Here is a 21,571-nt window from a genome sequence, read left to right as displayed (position 1 = left end):
GATATATTTAAGAAACCATAGAAATACATCTGAGTTTATTTTTCTACATTTTTTATTCCATGTAGATCACTTAGCAATCCTGTGGCTTCGGCAAACTCAAGAACATTTCTCTTATAAGATCCAGCACATGTACTAAATATATACAGTATATATGCATATATGAGATCGCTTCTTGGCCTTTTGGCTAAGATCAAGTATATGCATATATGAGAATGGAAATACATATATCAAAAATGTTAATAGTGGTTATTGCTAGATGAGGATATGGACCTTTTTGAGCTTGTGGTTTGGAAATTTTCTGCAATAAGGAAAATTCAGTAACTTAAAACTTTTCCAAATTCTTATCTCATTTTAATGCCCATAAGTATTAATGTTCGTATTCATTAATGGTAGAGCTATCAAGATCAATTCAAATATACATATGATTTTGAAAGTCTGCTACAATGCTAAGAAGGAAGATTCCAGACAATTTACTTTTATCAGTTTATAAACCATTACATTATGTTGCTACTGTTTTTGACATAAAGGTACTAAAATATATTAACAGTTGCTGTTAATGTTTATTGAGAACTTAATATATGGAAACATTGTTAAGCACTGTACATGAATTAAATTATTTAATACTTTCAATGACCATTTGAACTACGTATAAAAATGGTATAGAGGTGCCTGGGTGGTTTAGTCAGTTAAGCGTCTACGTTCCGCTCAGGTCATGATCTCAGGGTCCTGGGATCAAGTCCCACGATGGGCCCCCTGCTCAGGTGGGAGTCTGCTACCCCCTCTCCCTTTGTCCCTCCCTCCATTCGTGTGTGCTCTCTCTCGCAAATAAATAAAATCTTAAAACAAAAAAAAAGGTATATAAGGATTACTGTTTTAGGATACACTATAAGGTTTCTATTTAATTCTCCAGGAAGGTCAAGAAAAAGAATTACTATCATTTCATAAATGAAAAAAATATTTTAAATACAATCATACACAAGGAAGAGCATAATGTAAAATTAAAGAACAGTCCTGTAAATTGAAATGAATTTACATCTGTTGTCTGTTTAGGTCAAAGCTGTGAATCAACAATGTAATTTTGAATTACTAAAAGTGTAATTTAGTAGCACTGCTAATGAATGTAACAAGCTCAAAAAAAAAAAATGAAATTTGAGATTTCCCCTATAAATCAGAGTTCTTTTGAAAAAAACTTGTATCTTAACAATAGTAAGGTAAAATTAACAATATGGATCTTGAACTTACATGATTTAACAAAGTGGAAAGCTTTGACCCATCTTGAATATTCTTCTCCAAGATATTTAGGACTTTCACAGTTTTGTCAGTGGAAAGCTAAAATAGCAACATATATATATATATATTTAATCAATAATTGGTAAAAGTGATAAATTATTCAAGAAACATGTACAATTATCACCTTTGGGCTACGGAACATAAAACATTACCACCCGCTTAAAGAGTGGGAAAATTTTCCCACTTAGATTCTCTACTTAAATCTGAATTATGTAGAGAATTAATCACTTGTTTCTGAAAGACAGAAAAGCAAACACAGAATGGGCACATATGCACACTACTAACTCAACTCTTACCATATAGCTAGTCAAGATTTAGTTTGTTCTGATACCTGGCTCCCTGTTCTTGTGGCAGTGATACTGAACATGCATATGAACACACACACACACTCTCTCTCTAAGTTTTCATCTGTTGATTTAATTATGCTATGGTTTCCACACTACAGTGTTATTCAGCAGGTGTCTTAAAATTCAAGGTGGTATTACGAATGAAGCATAAAACTGTAAATGATAAAAGTTACAAATGTAAAGTAACACCTTTTTTTTTTTTCAGAAGAAATCTTTCTTATTTTAAAAAGTATCTCCTATTTCATTTCTTAGAAAGGATGCTTTCTCTACCTAAAATATTAGTAGTCAATTTAAAGGTTCTGCTAGGAGGCAACTATTACTCATATTCTCCTGATTGAACAGGTCTCCTTTTAGACTACTAGCATGCAACTAGGACTCTCAACCAAATCAGCCAGAAGAGTCAAATGGAAGGATCAGTAGAGTAACTGACATTAAGTACATTTTGTTTATTTATGCTGGAGTATAGAAACAAGTTCCCCCAAATACTGCTTTAGATAATTTCATAACAGATTAAACTACTGAGACTTTTGGTAAACTTTCCATACTTTGAAAATACTCAGCAAATTCACCTTGTGAAATTGAAATATTAGCTATATATAATTATGGAATTTATGAAATAAAACCTAGGATTGGCAGTGTCACTTCAAAAAATTGATGCCATTTTCCTACACAAAAAATAAATCAATGTATCCCTCACTGCATATAGTAATATCATTGTGAACTAACAGCACATTAATTATTGGTTAACTATGTGATATGTCTGGCTTTAAAAATCAAATTCAGGGGCCCCTGGGTGGCTCAGTCCTTAGGCGTCTGCCTTTGGCTCGGGTTGTGTTCCCAAGGTCCTGGGATCAAGTCCTGTGTTGGGCTCCCTGCTCAGCAGGAAGCCTGCTTCTCCCTCTCACACTCCCCCTGCTCGTGTTCCCTCTACTGCTCTCTCTCTGTGTCAAATAAATAAATACAATCTTTAAAAATCAAATTCATAGAAACCTTTGTGCACTGTTGGTGAGAATGTAAAACGGTGCACCCACTATGGAAAACAGTATGGAGGGTCCTCAAAAACCTAAAAATAGAACCACCATAAGATCCATCAATTCCACTTCTGGGAATATATCTGAAGGAAAAGGAAACACTAACTTAAAAAGATATATGCACGCCCATGTTCACTGCATGATTATTTACAATAGCCAAGACATGAAAGCATCCAAAATGTCCACTGATGGATGAACGGACAAAGAAAATACAATGTGTACACACACACACACACACACACATATATATACACAGAATGTCAATGAAATATCTTGCCATAAAAAAAAGGAAATCTTGCCATTTGTGACAACATGATTAGTCCTTGAGGGCATTATGCTAAGAGTAGTAAGTCAGACAAAGACAAAAGCCATATAATCTCACTTACATGTGGAATCTAAAACCACTACTAACAAACAACCAATCAAACACACAGACACAGAGAACAGATGGGTGGTTGCCACAGGAGTTGGGGATGGGGCTAAGGTGGGTGAAGATGGTCAAAAGGTACAAATTTCCTGTTATAAGTAAGTCCTCAGGATGTAATGTACAGCATGGTGACTACAGTTAAACTATCCTGCATATCTGAAAGTTCCTAAGAGAGTAGAACTTAAAAGTTCTCATCACAGAAAAAAAAAAATGTAACTATGTGTGATGATGGATGTTAACTAGATTTACTGTTGTGATCATTTTGCAGTGTATACAAATATCAACTGGTTATGAAACATGAAACTAATATAACTTATATGCAATATGATTTTCTTTAGAATAATTTACAGAATACTTCTTTGAGTCTTGTTTTTTAAAAAAGAAATAGTTCAGTTAAACTCTCAGAAGGCAACCATAAACTGTGTTCATTATTATTTATGTAATCTTTGTAATTTTCCTTGAAAACTTTAATTTCAAATATTAGACCTTAAGTAAATATATAAATTTTTCTTTAGTGAGATACCTTATCCATTATACCCATTGCTTTAATTTTAGCAGATTCACTGCCGAGTTCATTAAGCTGATGTTTTCCTAAAAGAAGTTCCTGAGGAATTTCATCATCATCACCTAAAAAACCAAACCAAACAGTTTAGGTACAATAAATAGCTCAAAATAGTAAGCTTAACTTTTTAATAAAATTTCTGGACACACAAAGAAATACAAACAAACTAAACAAATAACAACCTAAGAGGCTTCAGTTAACCTCAAGCAAACCCTGAATGAAAGGACAGGGATTAAAATGAGAGTTCTGACTAAGATGGGAGGAGGAAATAGATCTCTTATCTTCACTACTTTAGATATACTGTTGACCCTTCTCAACCAAGCTCTCTGCTCCACAGAGTATGGACTACATCAACAGTCTCCCATCCCCTCTGGCTTCTGTTTGGGTTCAGCTAGTGGGGTTCCCTGTCAGAAGATCAAAGAGAAGGAGAGTGAGGTCAGGGTATTTATATCCCTCACTCCTTCCTTGTAAGGTCTCCTCAGGCTGCCTATGTTCTCTGACCAAAAGGTTACTGCTTTTTTTCAAGGGAGTCTACATTATTTTCCCTACAGAATGAGTTCTGGTAACTTCTCTTTACCCTTGTTCCTTTCGGAGTAGGGATGGTAATAGTTCCATGGCTGTTAACCCCAGATTCTGGCACCATCTGTCCCCAACTCTGTAACTGGTCTCTTTGTAAATAAGTCCTCCTCAAATTATCCTAATTTGAGAGTGCCATCTGTCTTAATGTTGGGATTCTGTTGGGATCTTAAATGACATGGAAGACAGTCTCTCAGCACACAATTGGTATGCCAAATAATGGAGAAATGCATTAATGATACTTTGTGACTTTCACAAAACAAATACTTTTAAAATAAAGGGTAATATAATATAAAGGGTAATGTAACTTTTAAGACATTTTCAAATAGGTGGACTGATATCAAAATTATTGTATATTATATGGCTTTTGTATAAATCAGGCACTAGTGTTTTTACCAGCCGAAGGTGGCATGGAATTGTTGAGAGTAGCTCTAAATACTGTAAGCAGTGTTACATTTTTATATTTAAAGATATGATCTTTACATATTATTATAAAAGGAATATATTAATATATTAATCCTATTGTATTCTAATTGGTTTACTATCTTGTTTTCCGTATTAGATTCTGTATTACTTAAAGCCAGGGGCTGGGGTATTTATCTTTGCATCTCTAGCACTTAATATACTGCTGACAAAGAGTAAGTATTCAATAAACTGTCTATAAGAATAAATGAGCAGATGCATGGGTTCCTATTTCTGCATCCTTGCTCATATTAGTACTCTCCTTACCTAGCACCTACTCATGTCTCATCTGAATAAAGGTTTCTTTAATTATTATCACCTACTTTGGTAGCTGCGTTCTCAGGATTCCAAAGACACTATCAATAATACCTGATTATTACATTAAAGTTTTCAGTTTCTTGATAACATAGACTACACTTGAGGGGTGCCTGGGTGGCTCAGTCAGTTAAGCATCTGCCTTCAGCTCAGGTCACGATCCCAGGGTCCTGGGATCGAGTCCCACACAAGGCTCTCTGCTCAGCGGGGAGTCTGTCTGTTTCTCAAATAATCTTTAAAGCAAAACAAAACAAAACAACCAAATAAACATAGACTACACTTGACTCTACAACTAGATTTTAAGTTTCTAGAGAGCAAAGACTATCCCTCTGTATGCACTAGAGAACTGGCAGAAAGCTTAAATACATAGGTAAATATATTTAAAACTGACTTTATATTTAGAGGTAAATAAATATTTCTTAAAATGATTTTACCAAATGCAGTAAAATCCATATCTTCTAAATTATCCAAAATATTCTCTATTGAGGCTGTGAATCTCTTAAAAGTTGAAGAATCCATCATTTCTACAACAGAGAAAAAATAAAAACTTATCACATTACATGTAGAAAACTGAAGTTGAAGACTATGAACAAAGACAAACTAAAAATGTTACCTTCAGGTGTTAGTTTTGGTTCATAAGCTTTCCTCTTCTTCTGTTTTTCTTTTTTCTTCATTTTTCTAGCAACTAAAATAAACAAAAGGAATATTGAAATACAGGAATGACAACTTAAAATAGTTCTATTTTTGCTTCTAGTTTCCTCCAGAACATTAAATACTGAAACAATAACCACTGCCATTCCAAACTAAATATACACTTCTGTCTTAACAAATAGTTGTTAATTAACCCATAAAAAGGTATCAAATATTCTTCAAAGTTAAAGACCTAAATTTAAAGCAGCTTATGTAAGAAATCCGTTGACACTGATGAATTACCCTCACTAAGGCTGGGAGGAGGAGAATAATCTTCCATGTCAGAATCTGATGGGCTTCGGTTTCGATAACGACCACCACCCGAACTCCTTCTTCCTTCATGAGAGTGGCCACTTCTCCTATGATCCCCAGAGCTTCTTCTGTCACGCTCTTCATATTCCCATGCTTTATCATCATCTTTTTTATGTCGTTTCCTAGAGGCTAGAAGCAAATCCCCATGACAAATAATTTACCTCATTTAAAAAGACTATTAAAACTTGTATGCACTTCACAAATGAACCACATGGGGGAAAATCATTGTGTGGGTCTAGGAAATGGAGTCATTCTGTTTAATCAGAAATATAAATTATGGTATAGAAATGGTATCACTTATTTTAGCATTATCCTATTATTTTAGATTTAAAGATTTCTACATGAATTTGGTTTGCTAATAAATAGGAATGTTCTGGGAATTAAACAGGGCTCATTTCAAAGAAAGGTATTCAGTGAGTCAGTAAAGATAATATCTAACCATCAGGATTAATTAAGGCATGTAAAACAGTCTTTATCTAGGATTTGGATGAAAAACAGAAACACCTTAAAGCATATGAATTACTGATGGGGAGCAGGGCTTGGGGGAAAAGTAAACTTTTGAGAAAGTGCTATAGAATATGGAGTAATCATGTATACCAACAATGAAAAGCCAAGTTAAGCCCAAAACTTAGGTATAAAGTCAAAAGACTGATAATCTAACATCACAGACCTACAGAGATAGAATAAATCTGTACAGTTGTAAATACTTATATATTGAATTCAGTTCTCCAACAATGTACTTGCTTAAACCCAAGGAGAAATGCTTTTTAAGCTTATACATGCTACATAAACATATTTATATATGTTACCTTCAGTTCCTTCCCCAACCTTCCAAGGGTCTAAGCATTCCATTAAATACACCAGTACTGACAGGAACTTCCAGACAGAACTAGCAAACAGATTTCATCTGACACATCAACTCTGATCAACTGGTAATAGCTGCCTAGAGCATTATATTTCCCCCAAGAAAGCATCATATTTCAACAAGAAAGACTGATTAGAGATGTCTGTCTTGTGAGAGCTTGAGGGCAGTACAAGTGACAAATATTTACCATACCTGCTCTAGGGTGTACCACCACCAACTTAAAACTAGGATAGAGAACTGATGTGTCCTATATCTTGGCATCTTGTTTTGACCACTTGTTGGTGACAATGAAATACTTTCCAGTCTGTTGAACTAAATCTGACTCCCCTGCTTTCTTTGAACTGGCTTCTATTTAGAATTCCTAACTATGATCAATACCCAAATACTTAAAACTCTTGGTGAGTCCCCTTAAAGCCTTAGATTTAAGGATGCTAACCTCTGGCCCATGCACTCAATCTATGCTTGTGCTGGTGCCTTTAGGTGGATAAGCAATGTCTGTACCCTGGCTAATCTTACCCTTACATGCTGCCTTAGCTACTCCTATTCAAGAATCTAGTTTGGTTTCTGGTTCTGGACCCTTCTGTCCAATCTACTGACAGCATAGCAGAAAAAGATAATTTTGTTTCCTCTACTTTTTGGTCATAGGCTTGGCATAGCAAGATAGTTCATAAAAAAAGACAAACATAAGTGCATATATTTAAATCTCCCATGATTTTCTTCGTAATTAGGCATAAATCTGACATGAAATATGAGGAAGAAGTAGGACTCCCCCCCTTTACAATTAGGGTATGCCCCAGTACATTCTCTTAGTGAGAGGCTGCCTTATAAACTAATACGAGGTGTGTGTGTGTGTGCGCGCGCGCATGTTTGTGTCAGAGAAACAGGTCATTTATGTAACATTCACTAAATATTTTTTCAACAAGTACTAAAATACCTACTAAATATGAGAAATAACAACTAATAAGTTTGTTCAGAAATGTGCAGAAAGTAGTATTCTATGATCTAAAATATGACTGACTTAGCCTTTCTGAATTTTAATTTCTTAAGAAATCCATTTCAAGCATTCAATTCTATGATTAGAAAATGCTTGAAAAATCTTACAATTGTTAGCAAGAACATACAATATACTGTATTGGTGGTAATTTTTATAGGCCTTGAAAATTTTGTTTCACATTCATTAAACTTTAGGAAATTTGGATAAAAATAGGATGGCAAATTAGAAAAAACCCCACCCAACTTCTATGATACAGTGTGTTGTAATAAGGCTATCAGGATCCCAATTCACTGTTACTAGTTTGTTCTTTCTCTATTGCCCTCATAACCCTGAAAGAAGTAGGGGAGGAGCTCAGCAGACAGGTAAAATATGCCTTGAGTGTCTTCCACCTTCCCTTTCTAAATTTTACCTACATTGCTCCTTAGCTTATGTCTTCCCTCCTCCTTCCTTCTCCAGCAACCCAATGACCTTGTACTTGTGTTATGGCTACCCATATCTATGTGGCCCAACTTTCAAAGTTACCCCCCCTCAACCCTTCCCCCATCCTTCAATAAAACAATTGCCTTAGTTTTAGATTTTTAGGAAATCAATTTGATTAAACTGCAGTAAAACCTTAAGTTTCAGAAAGTCTCTCAAAGCAGCATAATGCTTGTGCTTATGTTCTCATAATACTTCTACATTTTGTACTACACTGTCTCTTCACTACATTGTTTTTGTCATGGTGTAATGACAATTTGGTTGTTTATGTCAACAACCAACTGAAATTCTTTCATCTCTCAAATCAGTGCCTCTGAGTCAATTTTTCTATAGTTACTTGTATAGAAATAAACTAAGAAAAACAGGAAGCTACTCTGAGGTCTCTTGAAAAATCCAGAGAAACTTCTTGTGCCTAGCAGGTTGAAACTGAGGTTCTCCAACTAATATCAGCTTCCAATATACTTGGGAATAGATGTAACAGGATCCATGGCTTTAAGATGACAATGTATGCTCCCATAAGATGAAACGACAGCTCTCATAATAGAAAGCAAGGAAAAGAATAGTGACTGCACTGATGACAAACATAAGGCATGTGTGGCTCTCTCCCCTGTTTTACACTTGGTGGGTATTTCTGATATGCTATCCTTTCTACTAACTGTGAGGTAGCTTCAAATTCTCATCAGTTTAGCACTGCAGGGAGACACTCAGTTAAATGGAGTTGAAGTGTGATTTGAAACCAATCTGCAACTAAGGAACTCCTCCTTCTTAGCTATTCCCTTTAGAAATGGGTGATGTTTTGGGGATGGGGGAGAAGGAGGAAGAGTGAAGGAGAGGCATGTATGTAAAGGGGAGTGAGTTTCTGGGCCACCAGATCTCCTTTCTCCTCTCCCTTTCCAGAGCATATGTTCCCATATGACCAAAATGTTTGATTATAATAAAAAAGTATTAACTTAAGCCATTGAAATATATTGCATGTAAATACATCTCATGATAATAACAAGTTATAACAATTATACATATAATTAAATGTCAGATTAACTTTGCTCTATATTTTATTTCAATTTTAAAACTTTGTTCATATTTGTTCAGTACTCATAGTCTACTCCTCATAGCTCAAGAGCTCACAATTTAAAGAAGATCAGAGTAAATGAACATTGAAAACTTTGGAGGAGGTGAAGGATTTCCATCAGCAATATACATTTAAAATTGGCAGCATGCATCTGTCCTTCCTGCCCTTGCTTGTCACACCTCAATCTATGGAAACTAGGTGGAAAAGGTAGAACACACTGGTGGTCTTCCCACTTCTTTTGGTCATAATGACTAAGTCAGTTGGCACACAAGTGAAGATCTCCCATAGTCTGTTTCCACTGAATGCCGTTTAAGTCAAACAAGGTTGCTGACCCCTCTTGGCTAGGCTCAATTCTCTTGCTCCAGAAGAAGGAAGATAGGGATAAAAGAGAAGAACTTTTTCAGTGGACCAGTAGGAAGACAGGCGAGGTATAGCAAGTCTAGTGCAAAGACAGGTGATCACAGTGTTGTAGAGAGGTAGCTGTGTAGTGAAGAAGCCAGCTCTGGAAAACAGTGAAACAAGGGAGGAATTCCAGGACACAGCTGGGCAAAAAGGAGAAGCCAGGTCCAAACCACACAGATAACTGGCAATGTGGCTAATCCATTCATAATTTAGTGATAGTATGGTTTTAAATATTTCTTCACCTGGCTATCTCCTATGTGTCCTTCAGGACTCAAGTGTCACCTCTTCCAGTAAGTATTCCCTGAACCCCCAAGTATAATTCTGATGCCAATCCAATGTGGTCCCATAGCACCCTGGATTTACTTATTATCACTGTACTTTTCTCACTGTGCTACAACTGTTTACATAATTCCCCCCATTAGACTGAAGGCTCTTCAAAGACAGGGGCCACATCTTATTTGTATTTTTATTCTCAGTGCCTAACATATATAGTAGGAGCTCAATAAATGTTTGCTAAATACAGACACGTACCTGTGTTATTTGACACTAATTATAGCTCATTAAATTTTTTTTCTTGGTGCCAACTGATCTCATCTTTTGCACATTTTTTAAGTATAAAGAAAAAAAACTCGCTATACTATGTTATTAAGATCACTGTACTCTTCCTAACCCCCCAAATTATGAATGAGACAAACATAACAATCTGCTTAATTCTAAAATAATAATAAAGTTATGTGATACTTACATTCAAAAGCTTCATCACTATCATTATCTTCATCTGAACTGATTTCAGCATATTTTGGCTTTTCATTAACTGTGCTACGCTTGCGTTTATTCATTTTCACACGTTCACAAAGTGGCATGGTGGATTCAATTTCTGCCAGAAGTTCGGGGGGTAATTCTTTTAACACTGATTGATCTATACTACCTATTAATGAAAGGTAAGAAAAGAATTTAAATCTGAAGATAAAAGGGAAATTTTAACTAAATTAGCACAATAAAAATGAAATATTAGTATTTATATAAGTTTTCTAAGTCAGCTTTGTATTTTAATAAAACACGTATTTAAAATTCTAACAGGTTTCACCCTAAACTGATAATGCAGTTTCTATCCATATATCATTATATAATAACTTAAAAAACGTAAAAAGGGTAGTTATATCATCCATTTTTGATATAATGCCTTCATTTATGTGTATGGACTAAAACTTTCTAAAACCAGAGATCCGCCGGCATTATCCAGTCTGTATGTAGTAAGGGATTCATCTTGCATTCTTGGTAGCACCCAAATTTGTTTTACAGAGGTCTGGACCAGTTAGTTTGAAAGTAATACTATCTCTCAGTGCAAATTTGAAGAGTTGGAAGACATTTATCATACCCTTCTCTTCCTCTATGCTCTTGGTTGTATACTGTGGCTGGGACAAGAGTTTTATAACTTTTACCTATCACTGTCTATTTGAGAGGCATGGTAATGCCTTTAGTATTACAAAGAACTTCCTCAAATAGATAAACCAATATATGCATTAAAGTGAAGAGAATAAAAACATGAAAGGCAGGATAAATAAAAATATATTAAATGTAAATGTCTATAATTAAAAATAGTAAATTCAAGTTTGTTAGGAAATAAGTTCATATTTTCCCATGAAAGACTAAGACAGGATAAAAATATACCAACATAGTAACATTAACATATTTACTACTTAATCCTACACACATATACACAAATACACTAACAGTTGCTATGAAGAAACAAATTCTTAACACCCTACTGAGAGCTTAAAAACAAAGAAGTAGCAAAAGGTATTTATTCAGGATAATTTGTCCTTGATGACTATTAAAGATGACAATTTTAAATTACTTACCCTTGTAAATCTCTGAGTGGAAGTATAAAAATGATGTCTTACCTGCTAAATTTTAGAAATTGGGAGCAAGGAGTACCTTAGTGGTTTATAGCAGGGAATATTAGTAACTATAATCAACCTTAACACTATAACATTTGAATGATAATAGTACTTATGTAAAGGATACAAATAAATCATGACAAAAATGAATGGGTACTGATTAAGACACTTTCAAAGCCTCAACATATAATCCCAATAATTTAAGAATATAAAACATAAATTATTAATCTCGATGGAGGAATAATCCTTTTTTATTCTTTGTGGAACTTTTAGTCAACATCATGAAGGCATTATTTCAGTTAACTTTTACTCCTTTATTTTTCTAAGGACACACTTGGCAAAAATTTTACCCAACAAAGATGTAATACTTGTGACTGGTAATATCCCAAAGACTTCACTGCTGAGAATCCTGACATACTAATGTTGAGTGTACTTATCTGTGTCACTTTCAAATCATGCAACATTACTCTGTGCTGGCTTTCTTAATTCAACTGTATTTTATCAGTGATGTCCCCTTTTTAGAATATTGATACAGGTAAAAGAAACCAACTTTAGCTTTGGATTGTCCATACATTCAGCCCCAAGGTAAACACATTATGCACCTCATTTAAAATTCCTTAATGTCTTGGGGTGCCTGGGTGGCTCAGTCTGCTAAACATCCAACTCTTGATTTAGGATCAGGTCATGATCTCAGGGTCCTGAGACTGAGCCCCGCACTGGGCTCCACGCTGAGTGTGGAGCCTGCTTGGGATTCTCTCTCTCCTTATGCCCCTCCCTTTCTCTTAAAAAAAAAAAAAAAGGTCCTTAATGTCTTGAACACCTCTAATTAAATGTGTTTTTTTGATAGAAGGATCATGTTTTCTAGTATTTATCTCCCCTTTCCACATGACCTATAATATTTAGTATGTATATGTTAATGGTTAATAAATGCTTTTTGATTGCCTGTCATTCATAATTTCCTATGATCACTTACAAGTGTACTTCCTGTATAGTTTCTGAATTACTATATTTTATAGGCAAATGAAGACTTTCCCAAATTTTAAGAAATGAAACTGCTTTCTTTTTTGTACTACCTAAAATGTTATAAACCTTTTTGGGTATTTAAATATAGACAACCCAAAGTATTTGGCCCTTAGTCCATCATGAAATTTTTTAGAAAGCAGATTTCTCTGATTATGTTCTGCTTAGACTAAATTCCCATTCTCAGAGACATATACTGACCTGATACTAATATCCCAGAATTATAATATACAGATAAATATACAAAAATAATCAAGGGTCAATATATGTATTGGTACTTGTACTCTCTTTACAATGGTTTATTATATCCCCAGAGCAAGGAGTCTGCTCTCTTCTTTCTCTCTTTAAAAAAAAAAATTCCTCACAACAGCCAGACACAGAAAACTTACATCATATATTTCATAAAGCAGGCATCAAAGTTTATTCATTGTAATTTACCATCTTATTCCCTAAATTAAAAAGAATGCTATCAAATTTAAGAGCTTTTGTATTCTGTAGATCATTTTAACGTCTGTATAACTCTGAAAGGTACAGCAACATAATTCAAAGACCAAATGTTTAATTTCTGAAGATGACCCAACTTAAAAAAAAATCCAGCAATGGGGGGTAATGTCTCTCAATGTACCATCCTCCAAAAGTAAACCCTCTTTCATTTTGAATAGAAACACCTATTCCACAGGTTTATGCATTTTCTGAATTAAACCACCTTTCTTCCTTTTAGTAAAACACTTTATAAACTGATTCAGCCAGGTCCCTTGATTACAAAGGTTAAGAGATAAAATATTTGACTTTCCTATACTCACAATCAGCGTGTTTAATACATTATCAAGGATTGAATAACTGACCCAGCTTCAATTGATATGAATAAACAGTGAGTACCTCAAATGGTGCCTATGATGTACTTGGTTATGTTCTTTCTCGTGAATTAGGAAATAATCTTTTAAATGAAAAAATAATGTCTATTTCTCAACACAATGATTTTATAAGTTATTGTTGTTTGTGGAGTTATTTGTTCTTAAAAGCTTCAGATTGCTCGTACTTTATGATTATCTTTCTCACCTCATTTCTCCCATACCAGTTACTTTATTCTCTAAATCAGGTGTTTGAATTACCATAGAATTTTAAGTTATTGGCTTGAGAGGATAATGTTATTTTTTGTGAAGTACTACACTTTCAGCTTTTGTAGATATATAATAGACACAGCACACCTCTATTTTCTAGCTCTCATAAGGCTAAACTTAGGAGAGCTATACTATCTAAAATTTAGCACATCTAGAAGCATAGATGTGCCTACATTTATTAATCTTGGATTCAAGTATAAATCACTCCTATTAGCACAATGAGCAGATTATTAAAACCAGACTACTAAAAGTCTGAGAGTCACTAATCTGATAACTAAAAATGTGTGTTAAGTGAAAAACCCCAAGATTAAAATAAACCACCTCAATTAGTGAACTCTTTAGGACTGAAGATTCAGACAATGGAAACCAGTCATATTCAGAAACAAACCATGAAACTCACATAAACCTCCAAATTATGTAAGTCATAAAAAACATCTTAGGTATAATGTAGTTAAGTGACAATTCTTAGAATAACCTACACAAATTACAGGGGAGTAGCATCAAATGGATCTTTAATGAGAGGCAAAAGAAAATAAAAATTTTGTAGTGTATGTTGTCAATCGGCCCATCTTGTGACCCTACGTGGGTTAATATGGTTTGAAGATACATATTTTTTGGTGGAAATGGTTCCTAAATGCAAGCCTACGTCTTTATTTGAAGCCAATGTTAAGAAGTACAACCAAGGAGCATAAACTGCAGATTACACAGCCCTGAAATACGGTAACAGTTGGGAGGTATAAACAAAAAGCAGCAACCTAAAGAGAAATAGTAAAAAAAATGTGTGGTTCAACTATGAGACCAGACATTGAATGTTCCTTTCACAGGGACCCCAAGGTCATAACCTGATGGCAGTACTAGGGGTAAAGAGGAAGCCTGTGCCAAATCCTCCGTGAATACAGGGATATGGAAGATTGGTGTCAGAAGTTTTGAGGACTCCGAGAAACAAACTGAGGGTGTTAGAGGCGAGGGGGGTGGGGGGATGGGTTAGCCTGGTGATGGGTATTAAGGAGGGCACGTTCTGCATGGAGCACTGGGTGTTATACGAAAACAGTGAAGCGTGGATCACTATATCAAAAACTAATGATGTACTGTATGGTGACTAACGTAACATAACATTAAAAAAAAAAAGTTTTGGGCGCCTGGGTGGCTCAGTTGGTTAAGCGACTGCCTTCGGCTCAGGTCATGATCCTGGAGTCCCGGGATCGAGTCCCGCATCGGGCTCCCTGCTCAGCAGGGAGTCTGCTTCTCCCTCTGACCCTCCTCCCTCTCATGCTCTCTGTCTCTCATTCTCTGTCTCTCAAATAAATAAATAAAATCTTTAAAAAAATAAAAAAAATAAATAAATTAAAAAAAAAAGTTTTGAGGACACAAAACAATGACCTTAGGGGAAGAACTCTGACATGTGTATTTTAGCAATTATAGTTGATCCCTAAACAACACAGGTTTGAACTGCATGGGTCCACTTCTATGCCAAATTTTTTTTTTTCATACAGTATAGTTCTGTAAAAGTATTTTATTTTCCTTATGATTTTCTTAATAACACTTTTTCTCTAGCTTACTTCATTGTAAGAGTACAGTATATATGTAACATACAAAATATGTATTAGTCGACTTTATGTTATTTTTAAGGCTTCCTGGTCAACATCAGGCTATCAGTAAATTTGGGAGGAGTCAAGAGTTATACATGGATTTTTGACTGTGTGTTGGAGGGTGAGTGCCCCTAGCCTCCATGTTGTTCAAGCATCAACTGTACTTGGAAGGAGCAATAGCAAACTAGGAGAAAGGAGAGTCTACTTTTTAGTGCTAAGGCTCCTTCACTGAATGAAAATGAGGGAAGTGAAACTCACAGCTTTCTACTGTAGATGTTAACAGTCATCAGGGTAATAAGAAGGGAGGATCTGTTTATAACTGAGGATGAAGTCTTAATTTAAGGGAAGAGAGCATCAGGTAAACTACCTCCCCTAGAAGAAAAGAGTCAGGAAATAGAGAGGTTTGCTTTTTTTGTAATGGTTTAGGATAAATGAAGTCATGCATAATGAGATAGTCTGGTATAAAGTTGCCTTAATTTTGATAAGAGGCAAAGAGACCCCAGGTACTGGCTGAAGGCCTAATAACGCTTATTCAGGATTATAAAAAAATTAAAAAAAAAAAAAAAAGATTTTTTTTTAAGGAAAGACTAGTAGTTGAACTCATCTTTGGCTAGGGAGGGGTGGTCAGGGTCAAATCTGCAGCTATTCTCTTTCTCATAGTCTTTGAGAAATACAGAAACTAATGCAAAGAACCATTTATATAATCACTACACAAAGAATGTTACAACCTAAGAACTGGCAAGTCTCCTTTTCAATGTTAAGCAGCAATTTTTAAGTTGCAGGTTATGGCCCATAAGCATCTTGTGAAATCAGTTTTGTGGGTCTTGACTAGCAGTTGTTTTAAAATGAAAGTGAAAATGTCAGTTTTTTGCTTGTAGTACAGCGATTGTTAATATGTGCCTGTATGTGTGCATTAGGTCACAACATGCATTTTATTTCTTAGGGCACAATCACAAAAGTTTTAAAGTCTTTTATGTTTTATGGTTGCCAGTCCTTTCAAAATAGTTGAGTCAATTCAAATTGAAAAGGTCCTTTTAGGTTAATCAAACTCAATGTGTGGACTCTTCCTACTGTTTAAGCTATAGGTTCGATTAAAGATAAAGAATAATTTGAATAAAACGTTTAAAATTAAATTGATTTTACTCATTATAAGTTGATAGGATAGTGACTACCTTGGGTTTTTAAAAAAGATTTTATTTATTTGAGAGAGAGAGAGAGAGACAGTGAAAGCACAGAAGGAAAAGGAGACGGACAAGCAGACTTCCTGCTGAGCAGGGAGCCCGACTCAGGGCTTAATCCCAGCACCCTGGGAACGTGACCTGAGCAGAAGGCAGATGCTTAACCGACTGAGTCACCCAGGTGCCCCAGGATAGTGACTATCTTGTATCAGAGAGCTTAATTATCTATGCCTATAATTCTGATATAAAAGTTGCTGTTTCATTTCTGAAGTCCCATTACAATAAAATCTTAGATTACTCAGAAATTACTTTTCTATTTTTGATGTAAATCTTCTAATAAGCACTGTATCCATCTCTTTTAATAAGACAACTTCTTGGGGCATCTGGGTGGCTCAGTTGGTTAAGTGTTGGACTCCTGGTTTTGACTCAGGTCGTGATCTCATGGGGTCACGTGATCACATGATACTGAGCCCCGCACTGGGCTCTGCGCTCAGCGGGGGAGTCGGCCTGAAGATTCTCTCCCTCTGCTCCTTCCCTCATACTCTCTCTCTCTGTCTCTCATATAAATAAATAAATCTTTTAAAAAAATCCACAAAAACCCAACCCCCCAACCCATCCCCCAAGAAAAGCAATGAGACAACTTCTTGACTCATGATCATTATTGAAAAGATCACTGCTTTACACAGCAATGCCTTTAGGAGTTGACTGCTATGCATAAAGTGCTTGAGATGATATGAAATGATTCAGGCTTTGTTTTTGAGTTCTGTAGGCCTGCTTGTAGTTTACTGAAATGTATACACTCAGGATCAGCTAACTTGTGTAGAATATATAACACACAGCAAAAGGGGTTAAAATCCTTTAACCCTTTTATACTATTCATGGAAATTTATTCCAAGAAAATTTACACAACAAAAAAGTTCTATGAAGATGTTTAGATCAGTTTTATCTATTTTAATATCTTTTCCCAGCTGAAAATTCTTTTCTAAATCCTGAAAGCAGTTCTTAGTTGTTCTATATTGATAATTATAGAGAAGTTTTTCCACAAAGTGAAATATAAGATTTAATAATTGACATGTAACAAGTATAAGGTATTTTAAAAGCAATTTAAGTCTGTATATACTTGTTATATATTTATATTTTATATATTAATTATATATTAACATATTAATAATATATATAGCCCCACTAAATGAAGTACTCTCAGATATTAAATATCCTGCTTAAAATATTGTATTTGGCAAATTTCATACTACATTCATAAATACTGGAAAAGAACTAGAAAACTACTTCAAAACTCATTCTAGATGAATCCTTTTATCACACACACAAATACTCAAATGGCAGTGGAAAATCCAAATTTTAGGTCTCATTTGCTACAGAATAAATAATCTAGTTATCAGATTCACCTACATTAAAATTTCAATTTTATATCTATAGTAGGCTTAGCAAACTATAGCCTGTGGGGTCAAATTTGCCCACCACATGTTTCTGTATATAAAGTTTTATTAGAATACATCGACACACAATTATTTACATGTTGTCTATAGTTGCTTTTGTATTACAGTGTTAAAGATAAGTGGCCCACAAAGCCTAAAATATTTACAATCTGGGCCTTTGGAGAAAGTCTACTGACCCCTGATCTATATCAAGTCATACTTTAATTCAAATTGGAACAAAGTACCCACCTTGCCAGTGCAGTTACAACAGTTATATTCTGTACATTTTAGGTCACTGAAAATTGGTTTATTTAATGAAGACAAATACCAAGGATTTGGTTTGTAGCAACTGAAAAAACACTCTTATGAATGAAGTAGACAAAAGAAAAGATTCTAAGAAAAATCTGGTTTTAAGCACCACAGTTTTGATATTGACATTGGTACTCCAAAGATTTCATCAAAGTGTACATATTATATTACTATGAAGAAGAACTATAAGAAGAAACAGGGATCAAATAATCCTTTCCTTGATATGTATATACAGAGAGAAAAATAAATAGTGGAAGCACAACCTAACTTTATGTCTTAATGAACTAGAAAAAGAAAAAGCCCAAATTTAATAGGAGATACTAAATACTAAAGCAGTAATAAATGAAATAGACTAAAAATAGAAAAGATCAATGAAACTAAGAGCTGAATTTTTGAAAAGATAAACAAAATAGACAAAACTTTAGCTATACACTTACCAAGAAAAAAAGGAAGAGGAATCAAATAACATTATAAACAAAAGAAGAGACATCAAAATGGATACCACACAAAGGATCCTAAAATATATATATATTTATATTCCTAGAAACATATAACCTACCAAGATTGACTCATGAAGAAACAGAAAATCTGAAGAAATAAATTATTAGGAGACTGGATTAGTAATCAAAATCTTCCCAACAAAGAAAAGTCCAGACCAGACAACTTCTCTGGTGAATTCTAACAAAAAAGAATGAATACTAATTCTTTTCAAGCACTTCCAAAAACAGAAGAGGAAGGAAAGGAGAGAACACATCTAAAGCCAGCATTACCCTGATACCAAAACCAGAAAAGGACACTACAAGAAATGAAAATTATAGGCCAAGGGATGCCTGGGTGGCTCAGTTGGTTAAGCTTCTGGCTTTTGATCTCAGATCAGGTCTTGATCTCAGGGTTGTGAGTTCAAGCCCAGCACTGGGCTCCACACTGGGCATGGAGCCTACGTTAAAAAAAAATTACAGGCCAATACTCTTCTACTCATGATAAATATAGATTCAAAGTCCTCAACTAAATAATTGCAAACAGAATTTAATAACACATTAAAAGAAACAGGATTATATACCACAATCCAGTGGGATTTATTGCAGAATGGTTCAAAATCCACCAATCAATGTGATATACATTCACAAAATGAATGATAAAAATCATATGATCATTTTAATAGATACAGAAAAGCATTTTAGAAAATTCAACATTCATTCATGATAAAAAAAAAAAAACAACCCATAAAACTCAACAAACTATGTACAGAGGAAATGTACCTTAACATACTAAAGGCCACATATGACAAGCCCACAGCTATTATCATACTCAATGGTGAAAAGCTTTCCAAGATGAGGAACAAGATAAAGATGCCCAATCTCGCCACTTTTATTCAACCTAGTACTGGAAGTCTTAGCCAGAGCAGAGCAATTAGGCAAGAAAATAAATAAATAAATAAATAAATAAATAAATAAATGGCATCCAAACCAGAAAGGAAATTGTCTCTATTGGCAGATTACATGATATTATATATAGAAAACCCCAAAGACTCCGCCAAAAAACCTGTTAGAACTAATAAACAAATAAGGTTGCAGGATACAAAATCAATATACAAAAATCAGCTGCATTTTGATACACTAACAAACTATCAGAAAGAGAAATTAAGAAAACAGTCCATTTATAATTGCATCCAAAAAAATAAAATATCAAGGAATAAATTCCCCATGGAGGTGAAAGATCCGTACACCGAAAACTAGAAAACACTGATGAAAGGAACTGAAGAGACAAATAAATGCTAACAAATTTCTACGCTCGTGGATTAGAAGAATTAATGCTATAAAAATGTCCATACTACCCAAAGCCATCTACACATTCAATGCAATCCCTATCAAAATTTCAATATTTTTTTTATAGAAAAAGAACAACCCTAAAGTTTGTACAGAACCATGAAATAAATAGGCAAAGCAATCTTAAGAAAGAAGAACAAACCTTGGGGCACCATGCTTCCTGATCTTAAACTATGTTGTAAAGCTATAGTAATCAAAACAGTATAATACTGGCATCAAAACAGACACATATATCAATGGAACAGAGAACTCAGAAATAAATTCATGCATATATGGTCAATTAACTTACAAAAAAGTAGCCAAGAATATTCAATGAAGAAAGGATAGTCATTTTATTTATTTATTTTAAAGATTTATTTATTTATTTGAGAGAGTGAGAATGAGAGAGAGAGAGAGAGAGTACACGAGAGGGGGGAGGGTTAGAGGGAGAAGCAGGCTCCTCGCTGAGCAGGGAGCCCAATGTGGGCATCGATCCAGGGACTCCAGGATCATGTCCTGAGCCGAAGGCAGTTGCTTAACCAACTGAGCCACCGAGGCGCCCGAAAGGATAGTCATTTTAATAAATGGTGCTAGAAAAACTGGACAGCTACATGCAAAAGAATGAAACTGGACCACTATCTTACATTATACACAAAAACCAACTCAAAATGAATTAAAGATTTGAACATATGACTTGAAACCACAAAACTCCTAGAAGAAAACATAGATGGTAAGCTCCTGGACACTGGTCTTTGCAATGGTTTTTTTGGATTTGATACCAAAGCAAAGGCGACAAAAGCAAAAATAAACAAGCGGTACTACATCACACTAAAAAGCTTCTACACAGCAAAGGAAGCCACCAACAAAATGAAAAGGCAACCTACTGAATAGGAGAAAATATGTGCAAATCATATATCTGATCAGAGGTTAATATCTAAAATCTATGAAGAACTTACAACTCAACAGCAAAACAAAACAATCTGATTAAAAAATGAGTAGAGATCCGAATAGACATTTTTCAAAGAAGACATATAGATGGTCAACAAGTATATGAAAAGATGCTCAACATCACTAATCATCAAGATAATGCAAATCAAAACCATAAGGAGCTACACCTGTTAGAATGGCAAAAAGATAATAGGTAACAAGTGCTGGTGAGAATGTGGAGAAAATGTAACCTTGTGCACTGTTGGCGGGAATATAAATTGGTGCAGCCACTACGAAAAACAGTAGGGAGGTTCCTCAAAAAATTGAAAACAGAACTACCATATGATCCAGCAATACCCACTTCTGGGTATATATCCAAAGGAAATGAAATCACTGTCTCAAAGAGATATCACCATAGCCTGCCCCGACCCATGATCACTGAAGCATTATTTACAATAGCCAAGAC

General features: G+C 34.7%; 1 protein-coding gene across 4 annotated transcripts in view; it reads right to left on the bottom strand.

Moving 5' to 3' along the window:
• LOC118006364 (nipped-B-like protein) overlaps positions 1-21,571 on the bottom strand; it is a 206,038-nt gene that overhangs the window by 55,723 nt on the left and 128,744 nt on the right. For all 4 annotated transcript variants that reach the window (XM_034998990.1, XM_034998989.1, XM_034998991.1 and 1 more), the window contains 6 exons: positions 10,565-10,747; positions 5,944-6,141; positions 5,624-5,695; positions 5,445-5,534; positions 3,619-3,722; positions 1,243-1,329 (listed from right to left, as the gene is read on the bottom strand). In XM_034998990.1, the coding sequence (XP_034854881.1) occupies positions 1,243-1,329; positions 3,619-3,722; positions 5,445-5,534; positions 5,624-5,695; positions 5,944-6,141; positions 10,565-10,747 (734 nt within the window). The remainder of the gene's footprint in view (positions 1-1,242; positions 1,330-3,618; positions 3,723-5,444; positions 5,535-5,623; positions 5,696-5,943; positions 6,142-10,564; positions 10,748-21,571) is intronic.

This window comes from Mirounga leonina, unplaced genomic scaffold (assembly GCF_011800145.1).
Source record: "Mirounga leonina isolate KUSES-001 unplaced genomic scaffold, KU_Mleo_1.0 Mir_96, whole genome shotgun sequence".
NCBI lineage: Eukaryota > Metazoa > Chordata > Mammalia > Carnivora > Phocidae > Mirounga > Mirounga leonina.
The sequence above is the reverse complement of the archived record's forward strand: the minus strand, read 5'-3'. Positions and strand labels throughout refer to the sequence as shown.